The sequence below is a fragment of the Ooceraea biroi genome, chromosome 2 (assembly GCF_003672135.1).
Source record: "Ooceraea biroi isolate clonal line C1 chromosome 2, Obir_v5.4, whole genome shotgun sequence".
NCBI lineage: Eukaryota > Metazoa > Arthropoda > Insecta > Hymenoptera > Formicidae > Ooceraea > Ooceraea biroi.
In genome coordinates, this window is record NC_039507.1 from 14,510,087 (window position 1) to 14,535,285 (window position 25,199).

At 32.9% G+C, this 25,199-nt stretch overlaps 7 protein-coding genes and 2 long non-coding RNA genes across 17 annotated transcripts; 4 read left to right on the plus strand and 5 right to left on the minus strand.

Annotated features, from left to right (window-relative positions):
* Window positions 1–1,298: 1,298 nt before the first annotated feature.
* On the minus strand, window positions 1,299–3,003 carry LOC105283992. 3 transcript variants are annotated; one of them, XM_011347155.3, is made up of 4 exons: window positions 2,680–3,003; window positions 2,273–2,593; window positions 1,969–2,149; window positions 1,299–1,850 (listed from the first exon to the last, which is right to left on the minus strand). In XM_011347155.3, the coding sequence occupies exons 2-4, from the start codon at window positions 2,358–2,360 to the stop codon at window positions 1,655–1,657; spliced, it is 465 nt and encodes a 154-aa protein (XP_011345457.1). In that variant the 5' UTR covers window positions 2,361–2,593; window positions 2,680–3,003; the 3' UTR covers window positions 1,299–1,654. The 3 variants fall into 3 exon arrangements, with proteins under 3 accessions (XP_011345457.1, XP_011345456.1, XP_011345459.1); XM_011347154.3 differs by having other exon boundaries at window positions 2,273–2,598; XM_011347157.3 differs by having other exon boundaries at window positions 1,969–2,177; window positions 2,273–2,598; window positions 2,680–2,997.
* Window positions 3,004–3,260: 257 nt separating this feature from the next.
* Window positions 3,261–4,134, plus strand: LOC105283995. Of its 2 annotated transcripts, XR_003407508.1 has the most exons (3): window positions 3,261–3,300; window positions 3,481–3,666; window positions 3,875–4,134. It is a non-coding gene; the product is annotated as an uncharacterized LOC105283995 (long non-coding RNA). The 2 variants fall into 2 exon arrangements; XR_003407507.1 differs by lacking the exon at window positions 3,261–3,300 and having other exon boundaries at window positions 3,413–3,666; window positions 3,875–4,123.
* Window positions 3,711–4,501, minus strand: LOC105283993. The gene is made up of 3 exons (XR_894785.2): window positions 4,363–4,501; window positions 4,127–4,235; window positions 3,711–4,026 (listed from the first exon to the last, which is right to left on the minus strand). It is a non-coding gene; the product is annotated as an uncharacterized LOC105283993 (long non-coding RNA).
* Window positions 4,502–4,964: 463 nt separating this feature from the next.
* Window positions 4,965–7,377, plus strand: LOC105283998 (josephin-2). 2 transcript variants are annotated; one of them, XM_011347161.3, is made up of 5 exons: window positions 4,965–5,356; window positions 5,525–5,739; window positions 5,826–6,006; window positions 6,109–6,359; window positions 6,424–7,377. In XM_011347161.3, exons 1-5 carry the CDS (start codon window positions 5,303–5,305, stop codon window positions 6,476–6,478), a joined length of 756 nt encoding a protein of 251 aa, XP_011345463.1. In that variant the 5' UTR covers window positions 4,965–5,302; the 3' UTR covers window positions 6,479–7,377. The 2 variants fall into 2 exon arrangements, with proteins under 2 accessions (XP_011345463.1, XP_019888739.1); XM_020033180.2 differs by having other exon boundaries at window positions 4,966–5,356; window positions 6,109–7,377.
* On the minus strand, window positions 7,256–9,912 carry LOC105283997 (probable cytosolic Fe-S cluster assembly factor CPIJ010948). Of its 3 annotated transcripts, none has more exons than XM_011347159.3 (8): window positions 9,791–9,912; window positions 9,457–9,592; window positions 9,288–9,383; window positions 9,056–9,208; window positions 8,581–8,851; window positions 8,252–8,500; window positions 7,714–8,091; window positions 7,392–7,633 (listed from the first exon to the last, which is right to left on the minus strand). In XM_011347159.3, exons 2-8 carry the CDS (start codon window positions 9,520–9,522, stop codon window positions 7,392–7,394), a joined length of 1,455 nt encoding a protein of 484 aa, XP_011345461.1. In that variant the 5' UTR covers window positions 9,523–9,592; window positions 9,791–9,912. The 3 variants fall into 3 exon arrangements, with proteins under 3 accessions (XP_026831092.1, XP_011345461.1, XP_011345462.1); XM_011347160.3 differs by lacking the exon at window positions 9,791–9,912 and adding an exon at window positions 9,687–9,750; XM_026975291.1 differs by lacking the exon at window positions 9,791–9,912 and having other exon boundaries at window positions 7,256–7,633; window positions 9,457–9,522.
* On the plus strand, window positions 9,861–12,023 carry LOC105283996 (dynein light chain 4, axonemal). The gene is made up of 2 exons (XM_011347158.3): window positions 9,861–10,031; window positions 11,488–12,023. Exons 1-2 carry the CDS (start codon window positions 9,972–9,974, stop codon window positions 11,734–11,736), a joined length of 309 nt encoding a protein of 102 aa, XP_011345460.1. The 5' UTR covers window positions 9,861–9,971; the 3' UTR covers window positions 11,737–12,023.
* A 123-nt stretch (window positions 12,024–12,146) lies between these two features.
* LOC105283999 (dynein light chain 4, axonemal) lies at window positions 12,147–12,796 on the minus strand. The gene has a single exon (XM_020033181.2). The coding sequence runs from the start codon at window positions 12,478–12,480 to the stop codon at window positions 12,232–12,234; it is 249 nt and encodes an 82-aa protein (XP_019888740.1). The 5' UTR covers window positions 12,481–12,796; the 3' UTR covers window positions 12,147–12,231.
* A 3,038-nt stretch (window positions 12,797–15,834) lies between these two features.
* LOC105284001 (transmembrane protein 185A) lies at window positions 15,835–20,360 on the minus strand. Of its 3 annotated transcripts, XM_026975293.1 has the most exons (8): window positions 20,208–20,360; window positions 19,918–20,117; window positions 19,437–19,782; window positions 19,035–19,334; window positions 18,778–18,901; window positions 17,615–17,840; window positions 16,524–16,599; window positions 15,835–16,111 (listed from the first exon to the last, which is right to left on the minus strand). In XM_026975293.1, exons 2-6 carry the CDS (start codon window positions 19,953–19,955, stop codon window positions 17,629–17,631), a joined length of 1,020 nt encoding a protein of 339 aa, XP_026831094.1. In that variant the 5' UTR covers window positions 19,956–20,117; window positions 20,208–20,360; the 3' UTR covers window positions 15,835–16,111; window positions 16,524–16,599; window positions 17,615–17,628. The 3 variants fall into 3 exon arrangements, with proteins under 3 accessions (XP_026831094.1, XP_026831095.1, XP_026831093.1); XM_026975294.1 differs by having other exon boundaries at window positions 17,615–17,798; window positions 19,918–20,308; XM_026975292.1 differs by having other exon boundaries at window positions 19,918–20,308.
* A 2,599-nt stretch (window positions 20,361–22,959) lies between these two features.
* On the plus strand, window positions 22,960–24,565 carry LOC105284002 (cytochrome c oxidase subunit 5B, mitochondrial). The gene is made up of 3 exons (XM_011347164.2): window positions 22,960–23,038; window positions 23,223–23,293; window positions 23,729–24,565. The coding sequence occupies exons 1-3, from the start codon at window positions 22,960–22,962 to the stop codon at window positions 23,933–23,935; spliced, it is 357 nt and encodes a 118-aa protein (XP_011345466.1). The 3' UTR covers window positions 23,936–24,565.
* The last annotated feature ends 634 nt before the right edge of the window (window positions 24,566–25,199 follow it).

Below are 25,199 nucleotides of genomic sequence, written 5' to 3' on the forward strand. Positions count from 1 at the left end.
GACTTTAGTACCACCAGAGAGGAACCTGAAAGCGGCCAGGCCGCCGTTTACACCCATATTTTTGCATTGAGAAATTTGAGAAATACAACACCGAATGTGAACTTACATTCCATTTAACATGCACATGATCTTTTTTCATTATGAATGGATTATATGAATGGAATATGGAGCGACAGCCTATGAGAGCCACGCTTTTCTCCAAGATCGTCTTTGCCATTGGCTGTCGCTAGTTAACAATAGAGAATCTCAAGTAAGAGTATGGACATCGTGGATTCGCACCTGATTGGTCTAGTTTCTAGTGGGATCGAAAATGGCGGAATTGAGGTTTATCAATTAAGGGACTCTATCTAAAATACATCTTTGATACCATGGAAACACTGCTAGATATCACCACGGCCTCATGTTAAAATCGAGGTAGTACGACTCGACGGCAAAACGTTCGCAACTTTATTTTCAACAATTTTCAACAATTTTCAATAAATAGTATTGTTCAACGACGAGATGGACTTTCGAATACAACTCAACAGCGACTCGAGAAAGCTTATTATATAATATATAATTATAAATATTATAACAATATTAGAAAGCTTATGAAATATAAAAGTGATTAAAATGTTCAATAAATGAAACAAATATTTCATTAGTACGAAAAATTAGTATTAAAAGTAAGTTTTTTTTTATTTATCCCACCAACCAAACCGCTCACAAAGAGTCCTGGAACTAAAAGGCGCATTACGTCAGGACTCTCCGCCGGTTCCACGCTCCCGGCTAAAAAGGATGATTTTGTACGACCTACGTCCCCCTGTGGGCTACGTCCCATGCCCCCAGGAGGTTCGGCTACCCCCCCCCCCCGGACTGCGCTCGTCCAAAATGCTGTGCATCCCTGTCGAGACCGGGCAGAATGACCCACGGGTGGGTCATGCTGCCAAGTCGGTGACACTAAAACCGCGCCCGAGGATGGAAGGGTAGGAGACCCGTGGGTCCGAGAGCCTCGGCGGGAGGAAGGGTAGGAGGCCCGTGGGTCTGAGAGCCCCGGCGGGAGGAAGGGAAGGAGGCCCGCAGGCAACGCCCTAGCGGGGGGGAAGGAAGATTAAGAAGTCCCGCAGGCAACGCCCTAGCGGGGGGAAGGGAAGGGAAGGTTAAGGAGTCCCGCAGGCAACGCCCTAGCGGGGGGGTAGGAGTCCCACAGGGAGAGCCCTGGAAGGAAGGGTGGACTGCAGTCGGAAGCGCCCGACTTCGAGGGAAGGGAAGAATAAAGAAAGACTACATACAAAAATACATACCAAAAAGCAAAAAGAACAAAATTACAATACATATTATTATTAACAAGTAATAACAGAAATAAGATAAAAGTGTACGCAAGTGTAATAAAGCCAGTAAGCACAGATACAATACACACAAATATAATAAAAGCCAATAAGCAAAAAATAAACACAATTTGCAATATAGTAAACTAAATTAATTTCGCATATAAATAAAAACAATTTTCCGCGTTAGGGTGGCGGGTGGGTCCGCATGGCGCGTCCGGGTTCTCAAATTGTTGCGCGTTCGCGACATCGTTGAACTCGAGCACAGCCACATTGGAATTCGTTGTAAACGTCGGATACGTCATCAGCCACTCTTGGTAGCCTCCGTTGAGGATCTTGATCTTCTTTTACTTTGTGCCGGGATCACATTTCTCGAAAATATCCTTCAGTATGTTCAGATAAGTGCTGGTCGTCAAAGTTTCCTGCATAGTGTTCCAGTCCACCAGAATTATTACGTCCACGTGCTGCACCGACCGATGCTTAAACAAATCGAATGACTGCTTATCCTTGTGAAAGCAGTCTGCGAACTTGTAGCCCAGCTTTCTGAAAGCAAACACACCATGATGAATGTTCCAAGCGCGTCGATGAATTGAAAAAAAGGATATTTTATAAAATTAGAAAGTTATAAGTGAAAAAACATTATGCGAGATGTTGTATTTACCCCGGTTTAATTTCCGATTGTGGAATGTTGATGCACTTGTCGAATGTAATTTTGGAACCGTCATAATGAGCCTTCTGCCTGACGTCGATGATGAAATACCTGTCTACCTCCATTTTCTCCACCACGTCGTTGTGCTTCCTAGAATTATGCCCATAGCGTATCTCTAACTTTTGCCTCAAGTCTGCAAGTATGTTTTTCACTTCATTTATCTAGAATACAAACATTCATGTATTTACGCACACGCAGCGGCACACAGTTATCTGGCTGGTCACTCTGGCATACACTGCCATACACTGCTGCTTACCTGATCGATGGTCATGTTGGTGGAATAGATGGACTTGCGGTCCTTGTAATCCTGAGTTTTCTTCAGCCACTTGACCGTGTCCAGCCATCTCTACAAGAGGATATACGCAGTCTTGTCGTTACCGTTCTTCTTCGCCATCTCGGACTTCTGGCGCAGAGTGGGAAGCCTCTGGTACACGCTGCGTGGCTTCTTCCCCGCACAATTGACTCTCGCATGCTTCACGAGATCATTTACGCAGATATACCCCAAATTCGTTCCCGCAGCCTCGATCCTCGCCGCAAGATTGGAGCATCCAGTGACACTGGCGACGTGTTCGGCGAGCTGTGCTGTCAGTCCAAGGATACGCGTTAATCGCTTTTAATCTACTTAGAGCCTTAGCTCATAGTGATTCGCAGAAGGGAACGTACCTAGGAGGTGCTCCGAAATGCCGACGTGATATTCGCAGGTTCGCGCCGCGAACGAGAACGATCGCGCGACTTGAAGTATCTTCGTGGATCGTACGTGTCAGGTTTACGTCGACGGATTATAACCCGTCCTGCCGCGAACGACGAGCAACGACGTACCTCCAGGACAGCAACTCTCTCTCTCTTCGTTAGGCGCACCGGACAATACCGCGACGTCAAACCTAACCTCTCGTACGTAACTCGAACACCAAGATAAAGTTTTGACGGCGAATTTTGGAGGTTAACCTTTTCTCAGCCCGTTTGCGCATATTTAGGTTAGGGCCAGCGCACGTACACTGCCGTAGCATTGACATAGGAATATATGGACGGAGCCTATGCTACGAACTTAGGCAAGGGGGGTTCTGAGATTTGCGGTAAGGAAAGGCTGCTGGCAAATCGGGCGAGTTCGGCTGTTCTCGACATCGCCCGAATGATACTTGATAAAGTTTTGTAAAGTTATGACACTGAAATTACATGTACGATGAGTTATTGTGTTGTGTCGGAATGTAGCAATCGCATTAATGCAAAAAGGAAAAATTGGCAACAACTTATGAAAGAAAATGATCCGAAAATTTCTTTTCATCTGTAAGTAAAATACATACAATTGTAGGTTATACACAATGCCGGTAAAACGTTTCAGATATTGTTATGTGTTTATTATTATATTCATATGAATAATTGTTCGATAACAGTTTTTCATTTATAGTTGTTATTATAATTCATATATTTAATAATAATATATACGATTTGACTATATATATATAGTGCATCACCAGTTCACGCATGCATGGCTTTTCATTGGTCGAAATTTTGTTTATTCCTTATGTTCTATTCTGTGTTCCTTATTCCTCTCATTGTGTCTGGGCCCTTCATAGATATAGAAAAGAGAGATGGAGCCTGACCTTAGTATTTAGACAAGGGAGGTGAAGCCATTGCGGGAGGAGCGACGAGGTAAAGTATGACTAGCTTTCATTGGTTGATATTCTACGCATGCGTACAGAATTAAATTCTATTGATAAACATACAAGTAAACGCCATTTCTTGAACAAAATTGTACTATTTAAAGGCATGTAATCATATATGAAAATATTTATATATTTTGTTTGTATTGTAATAATAAATTATATCTGTGTATAAAATCATAATATTTATTTTGTAGCATTAGGTAGAAGCCTAGCAATAAGACATCTTCGATCAAAGTCCTCTTCTTTAAAATGATCAGAGCATACGCGTGATGAACCATTAATTGTAGTCTCATTAAGATGCGAGATCTGAATCCACATATTACATCTTTTCGGATCACTTGGAATGCTTTAAAATGGCTTTTATTAGTAATTATAATTATACAAAAATAAACTTACACATGTTACACACATTTATCATTGCTTTTAATACATAACAAAGAACCTACCTAAGGAATTACACATTTCTTCTTTTTTCTCCACAATCGATTCGTTTTTGCCAACCATTTATGCTGGATGTATTTTTACAATGTGGTGCGCAGCAATTAACCATTATCGCTGTAATTATTCACATATTTCGCAGCTAATGTAAGTAGCTTAATCTTAATTTAATACACGTGAAACATGAGATGTATTCTGTACGCATGCGTAGAATATCAACCAATGAAAGCTAGTCATACTTTACCTCGTCGCTCCTCCCGCAATGGCTTCACCCCCCTTGTCTAAAGCTCCATCTCTCTTTCCTATATCTATGGCCGGTATTCATAGTCGGATCTTATATTTAAGACCGTCTTAAGTTTATCTGCAGAGTTGTATAGATCATTTCATTGGCTACGGAGTATCTGAAGATACACTTAAGACGGTCGTAAATATAAGATCCGACTATGAATATCGGCCTATGAGGCCCTTACACTAATATTTTTAACCCTAAAGTAAGGAAGGTTATATTGTATACTCCTCATAGATAGTGACCATACTAGTGACAAACGAACGCCATTTTCGATCCACGATGTCCATACTCTTACTTGAGTTCTCTAGTTAACAATATCGAAAACTGTCGATACGAGTTACAGAATTGCACTACTGCGGGCATGAGCCATAAAAGGAAAGCAGCCTGAGTTAAACTATGGTTAAAGTTAAGCGACATTGATAGAAACGGGCCATAAAGGTGCCTCCCTCACCACTCTGAAATTCGACTCGATGCTAGACCCTGGGGTGCGTTCCAAAACTCTACCTTGGTTACCATTGGTCGTTCCAAAATCCTCGGTACAATTTTGCGGTTGGTAGGATTTTGGAACGCACCCTTGCAAGACCGTGTTTAGTACAATAGTGGCAGTTATTAATTAGTATTGTTTTTACCGAATTATCCTTGTCATTGTTCTTCTACATCAGTTTCATATGCGTTTCCTTACATCTAAATTACGCGCACTGCATTTGTGCGTATAAAATCGTTATTTATGGCTGGGTGTTTGTGAGTTGTCAAAAGCGCCATTCACGGCCTGAGTCAGGCGGCATCCTGATCGATCATATTTGCCATTACATTCACATTTTTAAAGTTTGCCACAAGGAAACTGGTCGACTAATTACAATTTTATACAGAATCCCCAGGAAATTATGTAGCTATAATGGTTGCGAGCACAACGACCGATATGACTGGATCTATATACCATGAGCGACAAGTAATTTGACAATATTATTGTATTTTTTAAGAATTAATTTTACGTAGCAAAACGTGAACATAAAAGTTGGTTAAATGTCTACATAGTGTATAATCGTAAAAAGAGAAAAATCGTTTTTTTGTTGATTCATTATTTCCTTATTGGTTAAAACTGCAAATCATATTCTAGGTGAAAGAACTTTGTGCTTTACATGCGTTGAACAACTTGTTTCAAGAACGAGGATTCAACAAGCAGGAATTAGATCAAATTTGTTACAGTCTAAGTCCTGATGTGTGGATCAATCCTCATAAATCGTTGTTAGGACTTGGCAACTATGACATAAATGTTATTATGGCTGCTCTGCAGAAAAGAGGACGTGAGGCTGTATGGTTTGATAAACGTAGGTCTGTATTTATGTATAAAAAGTATGATTGTGATTGGAAATCAAATTGTGAATTTTGATAATCAATAATTTTTATTTTTATTATAGGGATCCCAAGTGTCTTCGATTGGATAACATTGAAGGTTTTATACTTAATGTCCCAACTGAATATAAAATAGGGTTTGTGTTACTGCCTTTGAAACGGCGTCACTGGATTGCTTTGAAGAAGATTGACGGTGCCTTTTATAATCTTGATTCAAAACTGGACTCACCACAATTAATAGGAAAGGTTATTAAATAGCATAATTCTCTTATTGAGAAGCGTAAAGAGATATCATCTTACGTTAGCTCATTAATGCGATATTAATTGTGTCATGTTTTCTTTTGCCAGGACAACGATTTACTCATGTATCTAAAGGATCAAATAGATAGCAAAGAGAAGGAATTATTCCTTGTTGTTTCTAAAGAAATCGATAGCAATCAGGGATGGTTAATAGATACTTGTGAAAATAAGGAGGACGATAACGTGGACCATGATTCTATTAGATATATTGAGGATGGGTATTTGGATATAGATCTGAAAAAATCTGAATCCAAAGAGCTGAATCAGAATGAAGAATGTCTAGATAACAAAAATTCTAGGTAATTTTAAAACTAACAGTGTCTGTCTAATGGTTTATTTATATAATTATTTTGTAAATTAAAGTGAAAGTGATTATCATATGGAAAGATCTGGAATTACGAGGACAAAAAGAATGTAAAAAAAGAGGAGCGGGTAATGGGAATTACGTATAAGTGTCTGAATGAAACATTTCACAGACAGGAACATTCTACAATATCTTCTGTTGCATTTGCATATTGCGTACACATGGAAGCGATATTTTTTAACTCTTATTATTCATGAAACGTTTTCTAAGAAGGACACACCTATATATGTATATTCCTCACATGCCTCGTATTATGTAGTATATGTATGTGCGTATGGGTGTATGTCACACACATTACGTATCGCGTACAACAGTTTACAACACATTGTGCAACAATGCAAATTAGGATGCATCAAAATAAAATAACGCATGTACGGGAACATAGTATTGTATTTAATCGAAATAAGAATATCGTTTTTTGTTAGGAATTTAATACATTGTAAGAGGAAAACTCATAGTTGAGAAATGACATCTATTCACATGAAATGTGGAGGAATATTTATGTCTATATGTACCGTGATATTGTTTATTGTGATAGTCATCTATTATTCTAAAAAATTGTGTAAATATACACTTGTAATATGAGAGATAGTTATAATATGCGTCAGATATATACTTTGCAATCGACTTTTTTTACGTAGTGGACATATGTGCAACTTGTGTTTCGTAAACATAATTTATTCTGTATGTAAGACAATATTTAAATAACTATTATAATTTAATATTATACACTGTAAATTTATTGTGAAGCCGAAAACTTTAGCTACATGATGAATTATACATTAGCATTTATGCAATCAATCGTAACTTTAAATAAGCATCAAATGAGTGATTAGAACAATAATTTATTTATTTTTGTTACTACACTACACGATCGTAAAACTAGAAATAATGAATCCATTACGTTTCCATTAAGATATTACATATATGTATATAAATATAATAACATGATATTATTTTTGCCACGTCACCACTTTATTGCAAGCGCTGTATTCATTTTTTCTATCTCGTGATACTGCGTACTGAAGTATGCTCTAACTTTGTCCGTGTTTTCTTCTGCCAACCAAGTTTGATATAAATGCTGTACCACTTCATTCTCCTCGGGTTGACTCAATGGAAGTTTATGATATATGTTTTCCAACATGGATGCATGTTCCCGAGGCTGAACATTTCCTTTTGCTTTTATTTGTGCTCCACCATTTAAACAACCTAACAATGATAAGACATTGATTTGATTATTTGGATTTGGATTGTCATTGATACATCATTTTAAACAAAATGATGATTACCACACGGGCATGCCATGACTTCTATATAATCGTAGTCACATTTGCCCCTTTTCATTTTCTGAACCATGTTTTGTATATTCCTGAAACCGTTAATGATGGCAAACTTTAGTAGCACTTGATCGTTCCTTTTCAACACAGCTTCTTGAAAATCCGGATTTCTGAGATTCATAAAGTCCACTGTGACATTCTCCTGGTCGAAGAGATTTCTTGCTGCGTAACGGAAAATGAAGTTCGCATAGCCACCAGAACCCGAGCCATCGTGACCCCATAATTTATTATCAATTTTCTCGCTGTAAGAACCGAATGGCTGTTCGATTTTACCTTCGTCTATCTCGTCTAATGCTAAACCTTTCTCATTTAGCATTTGCTCCAATTCAACTAAAAATACAAATATATATTATATAGTCTATATACACTATATAAATATGTATCATAATTTTTATGTTTATTTTATATTTATACATGCTTATAAATATAACTTATAATTTATTCGAATTATAATTGATATAATTTCACGTGTAAATAAATATGTACATACTCGATGTTATAACGCAGTCTACATCCCTTGTACTTTTTTGTTGATTATAAAAATCCTCTCTTGACGCTTCCAACTTTTTGTCATAACAAGGCATTACAGTAACATGATATATTTGTTCTGGGGAAAAACCCATAGTCTCGGATAAATGATATTTTACTAATGACCCCATAATTTGTTGAGGTGATTTCGTGACACTTATATGCGGTAATATAAAATTTCCATGAGTCTTTTCAGCGTAACATACCCAACCTGTTATAAAAATTGGAATTTTATCAAAATGATATCTTTAGTTTTCAGTTAAAGCATTTATTATCTATTTATTATCTTACCTGGACAAGAAGATGATAACATCGGTAACTGATTCTTTATACCTTCTTTACTAGCTTTATAACGTTCAACGAATTCTTTCGCAGCTTCTATCAAAGCAAAATCGTCAGCCACTGTCATGTCTAATACTGCATCAGCTCCTAATTGATAAAAGAAGCCTGCCAGTTTATGAAGGCATTGCTCGGGTGTGAGTTCATAATGTTGTGCAAGAGATAATACAGGTTGCACTGATAAGCTTATTACTATATATTTGATATCTGTATTTCCTGCAGTCTATAAATAAAAAAATATATAATTATATAAAAACATAAAACTATTTATTAAATATTTATACTTTATAGTTTTACATATCTTATTGCATCAAAAATGAACATTATTTGCAACATCTAATACAAAATAAAAAATATATATAATAAAAAAGATATCCTTTATGCGAAATGGAGAAAGCAATATTTTAAGAAATTATTTTTGCTTTACCTGTTGAGCTACTTTTTCTTGGAATATTCTAAGCAATTCTTCTTGACTTTGTTGAGTAATTAGGACACTCTCAGCTGATGTAATACAACCACTGCATGCTAAACAATCGGCAAGTGTTATCTCAACTTTTTGCAATTTTTTAGGTTGCTTAATCTAAATTATAAAACAACTTTTAGTATAAAGTTTGCAGTTGTGGTGTATACCTTAATAAAATAAATGTTACAAAAAATACCTCCTTAAGTACTGTAGTAGCATTGTCCAATTCGATCTTTATCTTTGCACCTGTTTTGCTTTTTTCTGATTGGATTTCTATAGGCTTAATGCATTCCTGTAATAATAGAGAGAGAACATTAAATATAAAATTTGATTTAGACTAATTTAGAATGATGTTTATTATATACCTGTGATGGAGTGATAAAGTCGTCCAGATTTGTGATTTGTAACGCTGCACTGAATCGTGATGCCATTATTTAAAGTTTTAACTATTTGTAATCTCAATTCTCTTATATAATATGTTTTTTATTAACACAAAAAATCCTGTAGAGAAAATTAACATTATAAATATAAATCGTTTTCTTTTCTTAAATTGTTAAAATAATTTGTTGATTTCAGAATTATTTTGATAACATCCCTGTTAATATAAAAATATTAATTCAGCAACGACATTAAACAGAGATTTTTTACATTATATACAATAGATATTAATATCATAAGCTTGTGTTTAAGAATATTAACCTCTTTACTCTCTCGTTCGGACACATGCCACACACAATTTCTGTCGTGATCGTGACGTTGCATCCCCTTGTGACATGACTCACTGACCTGCGCCTGAGATACCGCAACCGTATCTGTTGTACTGAACGAAATAGTCGTGCTAGCATCACTAGGGGCACAAATTGTTTATAATATTCTAATAATGACCGAAGTAAGGAAAGACGACGTTGTGAAAATTCTTCACACCTATCCACTTTGTAGAGTGAGTAAAATACGTTCTTTTTGCATAATTCTTTGTATGGATTTCAAACAAAACATTTGATCAATACTGGAAGCATGTATTCCGCTACATACTTATTCGTCCGACTCTTTTAATATGAAAATAAGTTTATATATATTTTATTTATTCTCTCGTTCGATATTTATTCTTTATTTCATTAAACATCTGTTCGTCTTTACATTAACTTTAACATATTTTGTTTAATGTATTATACGTAATATATTAATATCTAAGATATATATATACGTAATAATTCTAAAACTTCTTATATGTTAATAATAATATATCTCATTAAATATTTTCTTTCAGTTATTACATTCGCAAAATGTTACATTAAGTTTAAATTAATTTAATGTTTTGCGAATTAAATTATTATAAATTATAAAAAATTAATTTAGACTTAATTTAACATTTTATGAGTGTAATGTATTTATATGATAATACATACATACCTACATAAGTATGTGTGTGTTTTGCGTGCATATATACAGGGTGTCTGAGACCACCCGTACATGCCGAATATTTTGATAACTGAGCGTGACAGATAAAAATGTTTTAATCAAAAGTTGTAGGGCTTTAACAATTACATGAAATGGTGATACATATTTGACCTTGACAGCAGTTATGCAGGAAGTCTCAAGGTCAACTTTAAAATCTTAAATGGAAACTCCCATTTTTTATTATATCATCTTCTTCTACCAATTAATTGGAACAACTTTTGTCTGAAACATGTTTTCTGAAAATGCCTCCATAGTGATACCAAATACTATGTTACACAAACCAATTATGAATACGTAAAAGCATTTAAAAAAAACTGAAATAGCTGTCCCAAATACGGGACAGCTATTTCAGTTTTTTTTAAATGCTTTTACGTATTCATAATTGGTTTGTGTAACATAGTATTTGGTATCACTATGGAGGCATTTTCAGAAAACATGTTTCAGACAAAAGTTGTTCCAATTAATTGGTAGAAGAAGATGATATAATAAAAAATGGGAGTTTCCATTTAAGATTTTAAAGTTGACCTTGAGACTTCCTGCATAACTGCTGTCAAGGTCAAATATGTATCACCATTTCATGTAATTGTTAAAGCCCTACAACTTTTGATTAAAACATTTTTATCTGTCACGCTCAGTTATCAAAATATTCGGCATGTACGGGTGGTCTCAGACACCCTGTATATATATATATATATATATATATATATATATATATATATATACATACATTAACAACTTAAATAATGTTATATATACATATACAATATTATATAAAACAAGTACACATCACACACGTGTATATATATATATATATATATATATATATATAGCCTAAATATGTATAAATGATTTAAATTGCCTAAATTGAAAAAAATATTTTTAGTATTATATAAATGTAATATTATTGTTATGATACATTTATTAAGCTCCATTTACAGAAATGTGATATGTCTGATGAAATGAAGCAAGAAGCAATGGAGTTATGCATGACTGCAGCAGAAAAGTATGCAGATAACTATGAAAGTGTATCACGAATGATTAAGGAAACAATGGACCAAAAATTTGGTGCATCATGGCATACCGTTGTTGGAGAAGGCTATGGATTCGAAATAACTTATCAGCTAAAACACCTTCTATACATGTACTGTGCAGGCAATTTAGCAATATGCATATGGAAGTCTGCATAGTGCATCTTTAATCACCATAATTTTTAATTATATTATAAAGATATTATTTCTTTATGTGTATACACGCATGCGCGCGCACACACACACACACACAGAGTACTTATAATATAAGCTGTAATAATAATAAGAAAAACAATATTTTTAATGTCTTGTGGGCGTAAATCTGTGTAAAATGTTTTATACTATTGTATCATTATAAATGCATTGTGTACTGGAAGAAAACCAAAAGAGATCATTTATATCATGTGTATTATATGTAACATATATAATAAACTAATTTAAACATATCTTTTTTTGGCAAAATTTAATTAATCATTTTGTTACTTTCCACTTTTTTACTTCATAGCAAATTCATACATGCTATGTATGTAAGAAATAAATACAAAAAAAGCATTAAATAATGTAAAAAGTTAGATATAACATAACATATATTTTTAAAACATTCACACATAATTAATATGTAAAGATACAATTAAGTATTTAGTTCAATGTTTATTAAAAATTTGTAATCGTCTTCCATACAAGAACAGCTATATTGCCTCCAATAAACATATGTAACAGTGACTTCTCTTCATACGTAATTGCACATGAATATGCTTCTCCGACAACTATTTGGAAAGGTGGTCCGAATTTTTTATCCAAATTATCTTTGATCATACGAGCTGCTTGTTCATGATTTTCAGAGTATTTTTCCACAGCAGTGACACAAGTTTCTATAGCCTCTTGCTTCATTTCTTCCGGCATGTCACTATGCTATAAAGTCTCTGTTGTAATTAAAATTAAAATACTTAAATTGAAAATGTAACATTGTTATAAATTATTTTAATTTACTTTACATAATGGATACGTATGAACTACCAAAGCTGCAGCTTCTTTTTCAACTTCTCCAGCCCACATATTTTTATATAATAAATATTTCTTTAATTATTCTCTGTTAAAACTTATACAAATGTGGTGTATCAAATGCACAACTAAACAAATGAATGTGCGATTTAATGTACTAAATAAATAAAAATGTTGATAATAAATCAGTTATGTAATAAAATATAAATCAAGTTAATTTTGAGATTTTCTAAAGAATAATTTAAAATTGTTTAAACATATAATCTTGTGGATTTAAAAATTTTAATTTTATATAATTAAAAAATGTCAGATCATATATCTTGTTTGCTCGGTTATACATATACATCTGGCAAAATTATTTTGTCCTTTTTGTTCATCAAATAAAAAGACAAGATGAATACTGTCAAAATACAAAAATTTTTTTAAACTAAAATTTACATACATTATAATTGAAATATATTATAAGTGCATTCGCCATTACCATCGAGACAATTTCAATTAGCTATGTTCAAATAAAAAAAACCGACATCCGTGAATAAAATATTCGCTTTACAAATTATCGAATTATTCTACAAGTAAATTGAACAAGTAATTGAAGAATACCGACATTATCGAGTATAGTTTTTGTTACTTAAAGTACTTTTGACCGAGTATTTTGATCTACCAAAAAACTGGACAAAACCAGATTTAAAAAATTAAAAATAAGTAGTGTAGTGGCTCGTATCTTGATATTGGTAATAATCACGGCAAACGAGCAAGCTGGTTGTTGATAGCTGATCAATTTATTATTCATCCAATGGTACAGATGAATCAATAACAAACGTTTCGGTCACATCAGTGGACCATCTTCAATGTTAATTTAAAATTTCAAAAAAGCGGTATCATATTAAATAAAAAATATAAATCGGAAACATCTATTATAAATTGTAAGTCGTAACTGAGGTCAACAAAAATAAAAAATCCAGTAAAAATTAGTCATTGCAATTGTCATTCCAAGAGCAGTTAGCCGTGTAACATAGTGTAGGAGAGTCATTATCTATACAGGGTGTCCCGGGTTTTAACCGACAAACTGCGGGAGCATATTCTACTAGTGGAAATAAGAAAAAATTCTTGTATCGAGTTTGCTTAGAAATGCTTTATTACAAAGTTATGAACCAATATTGAAAAGAAATATGAGATAAGTAACAACGGAACATAGTGTAGAATTTGGAAGGTCGAAGATGTTTATGTTACGTGTATTCACATGTATTCATGTTCACTATGTTGAAACGATTCAGTATGATTGTTACTTTCACAACAGTAGCTGTTAGATTTCAATCGTCGTGTCAACTAGCAATTACTATCAGAATGCCAAAAGTGTTTTCGAATGAGGAATACACCGATATTCATTTCGTGTACGGATTCTGTGACGGAAATGCACGAGCTGCCGTACGAGAGTATCAACGTAGATTTCCTAACAGGAGAGTACCAGATAGTTCTGTGTTTAGTAATACCCATTTGCAATTACGTAATTTGGGTTCATTTCGATCTATGAATGAATATGATGATGTTCGTTCAGCTCTAAGACACCGACGACGCTCGGAAAGAATCTTAAATCTTTTTGATAATACTCCTACACAAAGTGTTCGACGTCTAGCTTGTATCGATGTGCAAGGACAACATTTTGAAATGCGTCACTAAATCATTGCGTAGATAATTTTTATTTTTGTGAAAAAATCCGTTGTTACTTATCTCATATTTCTTTTCAATATTGGTTTATAACTTTGTAATAAAGCATTTCTAAGCAAACTCGATATAAGAATTTTTTCTTATTTCCACTAGTAGAATATGCTCCCGCAGTTTGTCGGTTAAAACCCGGGACACCCTGTATAAGGAGATAAAACATTTACAGTGAAAACGTTTTCGGCAAGATGGTGTAAAGGCACCGGCAACATGAGAGGGAGATGATGGAATGCTGTTGGAACTGTGGACAGCGGGGGCAAGTAGTATTTTCGGTATTTGATACTTTTCTACTTTCGCAAAGGGAAAAACGCGATGCAAACCAAAAACAAGATATGCGCTGTGTGAAGAGGATGCGAATGTACGTGCCAAAACTGGCTGTGAAATTTCGTGCTGATGATCGATATGACGTGTGAAGATGATAAGCGCTCAGGTAAGCCGTTGGTGGCAGATAACGACCAAATCAAGACATTTGATTGAAAATTAATAAAATAACCACATTATACGACACGAGACATTGCACAGATTGTTAACGTATCTCAAAACACCGTTATGAATCACTTGCATACACTTGGCTACATGCAACGTGTTTCGATACGATATTTGGATACCTCACAATTTGAGTGAAAAAATTTAATAAATCGTATCTCCATTTGCGATTCATCGCTCAAACAATCCATTTTTAAACGAATGGTAACGGGCAACGAAAAGTGGATCGTGTACAATAATGTTAGCGCAAAAGATCGTGGGGAAAGCAAGATGAACCGCAAATCACACCGAAGCAAAACATTCACACGAAAAAGAATACTGTGTATTTGGTGAGATTGGAAAGAAATCATGTAGTATGAGCTACTTCCATAAAACCAAACAATTGATTTGAATAAATACTGTTCTCAACTGACCGTTGAAGGCAGCAATCGACGAGAAGAGACCAGAATTGAGCAACTGTTATGGTGTCTTCCATTAAGACAACATTAGACCACACGTATCTTTGGCAACCCATCAAAAATTACTGCAGCTTGGTTGGGATGTCTTGCCTCGTCCATCGTATTCACCTGACCTGGCACCATTATATTTCTACTTATTTAGATCTGCAGAATTTGCTTCATGGAAAAAATTCCACTTCTTTTGAAGCTTGCAAACAACACCTTGAGGAGTTTTTCGCTCAGAAAACTGGAAAGTTCTGGAAGGATGGAATTTTTATATTGCCTAAAAGATGGCGAAATGTTATCGAAAACAATGGTGCATACATTGTTCAACAAAGTTTTTAATATGAAAATTTTGTCTTTTAATTTGATCTAAAAATATTTTTATTACTTTTTAACCCAATATATTGCTGTGGACATTAAAACATTGTAGAAGTTAATTGATTATTACCGTTGATAGTAGAAAATAGAAACTTTATTATTAGAGATTATAATAGTATCTTTTTAAAATGTAATATATATATACATCATACATACATATATATATAATAAAATGTTACTAGCTTGTCTACTATCGTCATGTATGGTAGACCCAATATAATATCTGACATTTATAGTATCGTATGTTATAATGTTATTGTGATATAACAATCTGTATACATTATTTTTCTACATTATAAGGTAATAAATGATTAGGCATTTAATATTATAATAACAACATTAACAGCGTAACATAGTTCGTCTAGAGTCATCCTATGATTTTTCATATTTTCTTTCTTCAGTTTTTGTCCTAATGATTTATTATTCTATAGATGCGAGGTACTCAGTCTTGTATTCCAGCCGACACATATGTCCACTGAATTCAATAGCTTTTTGCTTAATAAGGCCTAGAGAGAAAGAGAGAGAGAAAACAGAGAAAAATATCTAATGTCTATCTAATATGTAATATCTAATATAAATGATAATTACTATATTTGTATTTTCAGTATTAGTGCTTTAATATTGAGCACACACACGCACGCACGCATGCACGCGCACATGTTTGCATATACGTACGTACCCAAGATAAAATTCAAGAAAAATATATAATAAAAAGAAAAATATCTTTTTCTTTAGAAGATATTTTTCTTTTTATTATATATTTTTCTTGAATTTTATCTTGGGTACGTACGTCATCATATATATATATATATATGTGTGTGTGTGTGTGTGTGTGTGTGTTTAATTTCCAAACACATAATATTCATGTAACTCAATTCGTATGAAAGCATTTACATATACACATATATGTACATTTACCTATTTTAGATCAGATATTTGGCCTCTGTATACGCCAAATGCATTAAAAATAACACGTTTAATTTCCAAACTAATCCTGTAACATATCAGGGCAAAGAAATTTAAATGTTGATAGTTCATATTTGTACATATAACATAAAGATAAATATAATATAGAGGAAACGCGCCAAAACTAACATACACCTCCTAAAGAGACATACCCCTATTTCTCAGAAAGTGAATGTTACACTTTATCTAAACTAAGATAAACGCGATCTATTTAGTTAGTTAACGTATTAAGAACTCATAATTTATATATTTCTTGTTTGTTTATATGCTAAATGAGCTTATATGGAGTTCTTGAAGTTCGAAAGTTTTTTTTCTATAAGTTTTCTGTAAGTTCTTTGACAAATTACGTAGTTTAAACAGCAGTTATCTTTTTTTATAATATCAAGTTCTTCTACATGCTCCTAGCTTTCTAAAAATATTTTATTTTTCTTTTTATCTTTATTACTTTTTTTATGGTATGATTTCAAAGATTTAGAATTTAAATTTGAGAGTTTGCCGTAAACCGACATACTGCGATCAACGTAACTTAATTTCGATCATTGACAGAATACATGACGTTTGACATGAATTTTTATTTTTTTTATTACATATGTGTTTTGTATATTGCATAAATACTTTTATATGTACTATTATTATTACATAAATATTGTTACAAATACTATTGAAATATTAAATTTTTTAATTTATATTATATAACCGTTTAATGTGTTATTTGGACCATTTCTTTATTTACACATATTATCATCTTTTAAACATATTTTATAATTTTTAATAGATATGTCAGTTTTGGCATCCAATTTCTCAGAGCTCAGTGCGCCTTAGAAAAACGTTAATTTCTTAAAAACGTTATTTTCTTAAAAACTGGAAACGATATTATAAAAACTATAATATCATCTAATAGGAGGCAGTCTGTAGTATAAATATGTGTACGCAAATTTTTATTTTGAGTTTTAAGTTAAGAGATAACCTCCAAACCACCAAAATAGTATGTCGGTTTTGGCGTCTTTCCTCTAATATATTATCTAAACTCTTGTTATGAATACCTGCTTCCAGCCAATCAGTCAGGCATATCTATGGAGATTATAGGCACGACAGGTTTCATTAGGTCGATTTTTTTGACAAGTTTCTCATTCTTTTCCGTAATCATTGGTTCACATGGTGGTTGATCTTGTTCATCCCTTGGTTGGTATGAAATATTACCATATTCTTGAAGTAATGGGCACAAACCTAACAGGAAGTGACAAAAATCTTTTCTGATACCAAACCACCCTAAAAAAAGTCAATCATTTTCATGTGCTAATTAAAATAAACAAAACAATATAATTAAGTAATAAAAAATATATACAAGGTATGTCTCCCAAAATCACCAATAATAATAATTTTAAAAGCAAATTCTATGAAATATTTTAAGACAAAAATTCTAATACACAAATGTCGAGACTGTACTGTAATAGTTTTTTAGACTATAATAGTTTAGTTTTTAAATGGGAAGCGATTAAAGTTCATCAATGACAGTGCTGAAATTTTGCATGTTTAAAATGTCATACAACATATATTATTTTTTGAAATTTAAATTATGCATATGCAATCTGCTGCATAAAAAACGTTTGTTTATGAAATTATTCATATGTACATGTATGATAATTTTATTAAAAATTTTATATTATTAAAAAGAAGGTCTGTTTAGAAAACTTATATTGTGTAACATTTCGACTATCTAAGCACGTAAATTGTTGGTTTTACCATTAGTGAACTTTAATTGTTTCCTATTTAAAAACTATTATAGCCTCACACGATATTTTTGTATTAGAATTTGTCTTAGACTGTTTCATAAAATATGTCTTTAAAATTTATCATTGATTTCCAGTCATTTTTGAACAGCTTGCATGTTATTATTCTTTAAAAGTTTTACTGAATATGTAATATCAGAGAGGAACCTAAGAGCGGCCACGCCGCCGTTTACGCCCATATTTTTGCATTGAGAAATTTGAGAAATACAACACCGAATGTGAACTTACATTCCATTTAACATGCACATGCACATGATTTCATAATGACAAAAGATCATGTGCATGTTACATGGAATGTAAGTTCACATTCGGTGTTGTATTTTTCAAATTTCTCAATGCAAAAATATGGGCGTAAACGGCAGCGTGGCCGCTCTCAGGTTCCTCTCTGGTAATATATACATAAAAGTATTACTCACATTTATTTCCACCTTTTGCCCCAAAGGACATAAAAATAAGAGTGACATGTGATACGAGTAATGGCATTGCCACTGTTGTATAATTTATTTTGATATCTCCATCCAATTTATTTGCTAGTAACACCTACAACAAGATATCAAGTGATTACGTAAGTTGTTATTTAAGTTGTTATTAGATATTAAATAAGTAGTTATATAAGGAAAAAGTGAAGTTAATTACAATCTATTTAGAAAAACAGAAAAAGAAGGCTGTATACCTGGAATATTAAAATGGGAACAACGAGAAATGTATATGCTAATGCTGAATTTAAAGAGGTCCGCCTCTGGCGAGCATTGATCTGTGGTGTTCTCAATAAAACAGCAGCAAATACTATCACGTATAAGACAGCTACTAAGGATAAGCAAAGAAGTGCCCATAGTGGCACAAATACAACTTCCCAACTCCATGTTATAAAACCATCTAATCTCAATGCCAAAAAAATAAATTGCAATACATTGACTGCACAAAATAACTCGAGTTCAAAAGATCGATCATGTTTTACAGCCCATATGCAAACCTAAATTGATAGAATAATAGAATTATCAATAGATGTATAAATATAAATATAATGTATAGATCAATATAATCATTGATTTAATTGAAAAATTGAGTTACTTACTGCAATTGATACTATGGAGATAAATATTAAAGGTATAAACACGAGTATCCATAAATGTCTTTCGGATTCTAGTTTATCACATACTAATAATTCGAACATTAATAGAATCAAATGTAATGCCAGAGTAATCAACATTGCTTTGTAATGTACATAAGCATCTCCTTCCAATCTGGCGTGCGGATGTCTCCACCAAACGTAACTTCCAATTATAGCTCCTAAGATTACCATACCTTTCCAAAACCATATCGGACTAAATATCGACCAATAACTCCATTCTATGAAACCATCCAATCGAAGAGCGAATAGAGATGTAAATATCATTAAACAAGAGTGGACCAGAAATTTACTGAAATTTAGAATCAACACGAGCTCCTTGTATCAGATATTTACGTTACAATGATGTACTGCATTGCATGTACAAAACTATTTATAACATTTCGATTCATATAATATCAAATTAAATAATTTGAGATTCATTTACCTTGGATTGAAGTCTTGAAAAAGCGTTTGTAAGTTCATAATTATTTGTGGGGTTATATATGAAGGCCAATTAATCGGAAAAAACCTTTATGCAATTTATTCGGCTTATCGAATGGAGATGCATACTACAGTGAATTCATGATTTTGTTTACCATAAACATTATCACAAGACAACGAAAGCAGATGACTCATCATTTGTTTCTGAAAAAGAATAAATCATAATTTCTCACACCTAATTTCGAGCATACTGAAGTTAGCTAATAGTCATAGAATGACTTGGATTTCCTCTACTTTTTCGATTACACTCCCTCACTCTTTCGTATTTTCACAATTTCTTTCCGTAAATGTTTGTTCATCTTATATAATTGAATAAGTTTACTTATACCAAATTATTATACCAAATTACTTGAAAGTCACCATGTTTCATTCAAATTATCACCAATAAGAACATACATTCCAAATAATTGTTACTAGGGAAAGGATGACTTCAAGCCATTGCACGTAAAGGACCGTTTACAATGGCAATAAGCAGTAAGAAGTAAGGGTTCCCATTGGTCAGTTTTTGAAATAATCATTTCGATTGGTCACTTTTTACTTCTTAATGTAGACGACCCAAAAAACAGTGCTGCGTTCAAAAGAAAGCAGGGGGTCTATTACGTATCTCTTCACGGAGTGAAAATGCGAAGTGAGCAAATTCACTAAGGTGTTGACCAATTAAATTATAAATATTCTAGTAAATTTGTTCATTTTTCACATTTTCACTCCGTGAAGAGATACGTAATAGACCCCCAGATCAGTGAGCGCTCAGTGATCCTTCATTATGATTGGCCGCATTTAGCAGACTCAACAGTTGGGCAACGTTATTTGTTTCTGAACTTACAAGGGAACATTGCAACCCGAAAATTTTGATTTTCGATGAAACTTTATGCACATGTAGAGGGAGTTAAGGGGAAGCTGAAGTTGCTAGTGAACTATTTTTTCACTATAGCGATGGTAATTGCAGTTTCGAAAATTCTCTTTATTGCTTGTGCAGAATAAAAAATCCTTTTCCACAAATGAAGTATAGATAGAAAGAAAGTCCGCTCTACAGGATTTTATATTCAAAATGGAAAAAAGTTAGAAAAGACAAATGCAAGTTTTTAACTTTTTTCCATTTTGAGTATAAAGTCCTGTAGAGCGGACTTTCTTTCTATCTATACTTCATTTGTGGAAAAGGATTTTTTATTCTGCACAAGCAATAAAGAGAATTTTCGAAACTGCAATTACCATCACTATAGTGAAAAAATAGTTCACTAGCAACTCCAGCATCCCCTTAATACATACATGAATTTAGAAATTTTCAGTTGCTGCCCAAAAATGGTTCTAAGGAGTGGCTTCAAATATAGGTCGCCTTTTTACTTTTCTCGATATATCTAGACAATTATTGAAATATCGAAAAATATTTTATACAAAAGTTTCATGGTAAGCACGTCCCTACGTTCTATTTTGGTCACAAAGTCACAGAAAAATATGATACGTCTTTCGCACGTTGCCACGACGTAACGTACAAAATAATGTAATTATCTGCCTGTTGGCAGACAGAAAACTTTTTGTGGTTTTGTGGTTGATACTTCAAAACTAAATTGCAAATAAATTTATGTTATTCGTAATATGAAATTAAATTTGACACGTAATTGTTACGTCGCAAAGATGTAGCGTAGAATAATATACATATTCAATATATGTAAACGTAAAAGTTAATCGTAACATGCGACAAGTTAGCACGTCATATTTACGTATTTGCCACGTATAGTGCTGGCAAGGTATGTATATACATAAAATATAATTTTAATAATTTCAATAAAAAAATATTTCAATAATATTATATACATATATATATGTGTATATATAATATATACTAAAATGAAAAAAGATCACGCGCTAATAATATGTAATACAACATTAATAAATATTCCACAATATTCCGTACTTTTGAGATCCACAATTATGGATCTATCATGGACATGAACCAACCGATCGTTTTACCACATGGCACTGAAAGTGGATCTGGCATGTAGTTCCGCCGGCTCTGATGGATCCAGTTAGCGCCACTGTACGGGATTGTAATATGAGGTCTGTTCTTTTTAGCTGCACTGCTGAACTGGTACAATAAGTTAAAGTGAGAAAAAATATACTTGTCTCACTTTAACGTATTGCACTAGTTCAGCAGTGAAGCTAAAAAGAACAGACCTATGGTTACAAGAAAAACGGCGGCGGGCCGGAATTCTGCAACTCGTTATCGATAATTTTCGATATCATTAACTAGCGATAGCCAATGGCAAGGACGACCTTGGAGAAAAGCGTGGCTCTCATAGGTTGTCGCTAGTTAACGATACTGAAAATGACTGATATCGAAGTTACAGAATTTCAGCCCTGGCCCCTCTCAGGTTTCTCTCTGATGTAGGCTATGGTCAAAAAATCCGTAGATTTTTGGCTTCACGTCTGGTTGATGACATGAAAATTTATTTTGAGATGCAATTATTTCCCAAACTCTAAAAACATTACAGGAGTATTTTCCAAATGATTTGGCGTTGAGAGAAGCGAAAAAGAACATTATTTGGAATGATGTCTGCTAACTATATGCTCAACTAATTTTCATTAATTATTAAAAAACTATTATTTCCCAAACTCTAAAAGTGGTTTCCTAAACTTTCCCAAACGATTCCCAAATTATTGAAATGGAAAACAATGAAATTTATCATATTTGTCTGCTAACTATACGGAGGTGGTGATATGATTCATACAGCATCTGTAGATGAACTAAAGAAAATCTTAAATGTAAGATCCGATTATGAATACCGGCCCTTGTATATATTAAAGTGAATTCCTATGTACGAGTTTTCGTTGAAAAGCATGACATATTCAATACCGCTCGCTCTATTGGATTGGTTATCTATATGTCGCTCTGTTCGTGACTGAAAATAACGACTTAAATCTTAACCCAGTCTGAGCGAAAAATTAGTGTGCAATTGGTGTATGTGTGACAGTTTCTATAATTCAAAAAATGGCATGGTTATGCGCTCGTTCGATCCTTCAAACATGTAGACGATCAATTTCTTACAGCTCTGCGTGCGCAAAGAAATGTAAATATACCTCGTAAGACGACATCGTCAACCTTATAGCTGCTTAAATTTTCACATACTTCGTATTACGTAATATTTTTCTTTCATCTGTCGCGATTTTGATTTTTATCTGCGCGAGCAATATTTTGCATAGAAAGCGAAGAAAAGTTTCCTCATTTACGTGTACGTTTCTTTTTCTTGGCAGTTGCCGATTCACTCGATCATGCCACTGGCTTGGAGAAAAGAGAAATGCTCGCTTATATGGCTGGTAATGATGTAAGTTTGCAATTTGATCTTCAGTTGTATTTTTTCAATTTAACTAACATTATATATAAACATTTTCCTGTGTCTCTAATTTGCAAATAATATTTATTGACGTTTTTTGGCACAGTATTCTTATGAAACTTTAGATAATCTAAGAAGATTAAAGCTATTGATAAGTCTTGAGTACCAAAGATAAGAAAATAATATTATGTATTTAAAATATATTGACTTTTTACATGAGGTTTTATAAGTTACTTTTAGAGATGTGTATATCTTGTATCTTTTAATAGAAATTGCACTGATCTATCAGGTATTAATAATATTTTGTTTATCAGATATTAAAAATATATATATAATTTTTTTAAATACCTGATAAACAAAATATTATTAATAAATAAATAAATATATATGTATATGTATATGTATATCACTTATGCATTTTTTTAGGATCCCTACAATATGACCATAAAGCGACGACTAGACAACACAAAGGAAAATCCCAATTTAGTCTACAGTGCATTTGACAGTCGTATGATGGGATGCATTTGCGACGAGGATGCAATGCATGTAAATTGGATGTGGTTGCACAAAGGTCCTCCACGCCGTTGCGAATGTGGCCATTGGTTTAAGCTGGTGGAGAAGGCGCCTATATAATATATTGAAGAATGAACTAGCAGACTATCTCTCAACATAGAATTAATATTACATTAGACAGTGACAATGTCTGTCTATTTTCATTTACCACCATATTCTTTTTGTTCTTTGTGTATCCTATCCAACGAATAACTATTTACTGTGGAGAGGTTATACAAATACAGGTTTAATTAATAATATTTTGTTGTTAAATGATCTGAAAACTGTACTATCCCAAGCACTTTAATCATTGATTGATCACTATGGAAAGTTATGGATTTATTTTTAAAAAAGCTGAATTATATTATCCAGAATTTTTATATTCTTTTAGCAAGATATAGCAAGTTTTTCTGTCTCATCAATCAAAATTGGGTATGTTAAAAAATAATATCTACGTATTATACAGGATTAGTCACTAAAAATTTCAAAGATGTCCTCATAAATATAGATTATATATGAAAACATAGAAGATAAAAGTTAAATAATTTTAAGAGATAAGCTACATTTTGATTAGCTTGGATGTTTTAGATGGAGATATAGCTAAAGGTTTTAAGAGTTTTTCTTAAGTTTTTTTTACTAGATGTATGTAAAAGTTTTAGTCATCTTTTACACGGTTTTCGCTTTAAGTGGATAATATATAATTCATCCATCAAAAAGTGTTTTCATGTCTTAGCCACATCTCGAAAGTACTATCCAGTTAAAAAGTATTGTATCGTTGGAAAAAATGGTAATCCGAACATAATCCAAATTAAGTGAATACGCCGCGTGCGGAAAAACTTCTCAGCCCAAATCCAAAATAATTTGTTGAGTACGAAAAACATGTATAACTTTTCATTGCTCGCGTTTACTGTTATTTCTATATTTTTCGAAGTTGTATTTATTGTTAAGTCATGATGTTTTACAAACTTCGATGTTAACTTTTCAAAAACATAAAAAAGTGAGAATTTATTTAAAATTTAATCATTGAATATTTAAAGTTTAAATAATAATAATACCACTGAAGAAAAACTAAAGAGCACTGAAAAGAAACTAAAAGTTTTGCATACAATGCAACTTAATAAGTAAAAACTTTATGTTTAGTCACCTGTAAATAAAAAGAATTAAAAAAAACGAATCGAACGACTAATATTTCAAAAATTCAGAAAAACGGAATGAGAATAATAAGTATGTAATAAAATTAATAATAATACGAACAAAATGAATTAATTTTAAGATGTTTAAAGTTCCCCATTCATTTCACGACACTTCTGGATACGCTCTCTGAAAGAACCCTTTCGATATATTT

Coding starts and splice junctions, on each gene's coding strand:
- LOC105283998 (XM_011347161.3), top strand. CDS start 5,303: ATGGTTGCGAGCACAACGACCGATATGACTGGATCTATATACCATGAG. Junction 5,357..5,524: donor CTATATACCATGAGCGACAA/GTAATTTGACAA, acceptor ATCATATTCTAG/GTGAAAGAACTTTGTGCTTT. Junction 6,007..6,108: donor CACCACAATTAATAGGAAAG/GTTATTAAATAG, acceptor TTCTTTTGCCAG/GACAACGATTTACTCATGTA.
- LOC105283997 (XM_026975291.1), bottom strand. CDS start 9,522: ATGGCATCACGATTCAGTGCAGCGTTACAAATCACAAATCTGGACGAC. Junction 9,384..9,456: donor ACTTTATCACTCCATCACAG/GTATATAATAAA, acceptor CTATTATTACAG/GAATGCATTAAGCCTATAGA. Junction 8,501..8,580: donor GTTATCATCTTCTTGTCCAG/GTAAGATAATAA, acceptor TTTTTATAACAG/GTTGGGTATGTTACGCTGAA.
- LOC105284001 (XM_026975293.1), bottom strand. CDS start 19,955: ATGAACTTACAAACGCTTTTTCAAGACTTCAATCCAAG. Junction 19,335..19,436: donor TCTCCATAGTATCAATTGCA/GTAAGTAACTCA, acceptor CTATCAATTTAG/GTTTGCATATGGGCTGTAAA. Junction 18,902..19,034: donor TTCCCATTTTAATATTCCAG/GTATACAGCCTT, acceptor ATCTTGTTGTAG/GTGTTACTAGCAAATAAATT.
- LOC105283999 (XM_020033181.2), bottom strand. CDS start 12,480: ATGCCGGAAGAAATGAAGCAAGAGGCTATAGAAACTTGTGTCACTGCT.
- LOC105284002 (XM_011347164.2), top strand. CDS start 22,960: ATGGCATGGTTATGCGCTCGTTCGATCCTTCAAACATGTAGACGATCA. Junction 23,039..23,222: donor CTCTGCGTGCGCAAAGAAAT/GTAAATATACCT, acceptor TTTTCTTGGCAG/TTGCCGATTCACTCGATCAT. Junction 23,294..23,728: donor CTTATATGGCTGGTAATGAT/GTAAGTTTGCAA, acceptor GCATTTTTTTAG/GATCCCTACAATATGACCAT.
- LOC105283992 (XM_011347155.3), bottom strand. CDS start 2,360: ATGGCTGGACACGGTCAAGTGGCTGAAGAAAACTCAGGATTACAAGGA. Junction 2,150..2,272: donor CCAACATGACCATCGATCAG/GTAAGCAGCAGT, acceptor ACATACTTGCAG/ACTTGAGGCAAAAGTTAGAG. Junction 1,851..1,968: donor CAATCGGAAATTAAACCGGG/GTAAATACAACA, acceptor GTTTGCTTTCAG/AAAGCTGGGCTACAAGTTCG.
- LOC105283996 (XM_011347158.3), top strand. CDS start 9,972: ATGACCGAAGTAAGGAAAGACGACGTTGTGAAAATTCTTCACACCTAT. Junction 10,032..11,487: donor ACACCTATCCACTTTGTAGA/GTGAGTAAAATA, acceptor CTCCATTTACAG/AAATGTGATATGTCTGATGA.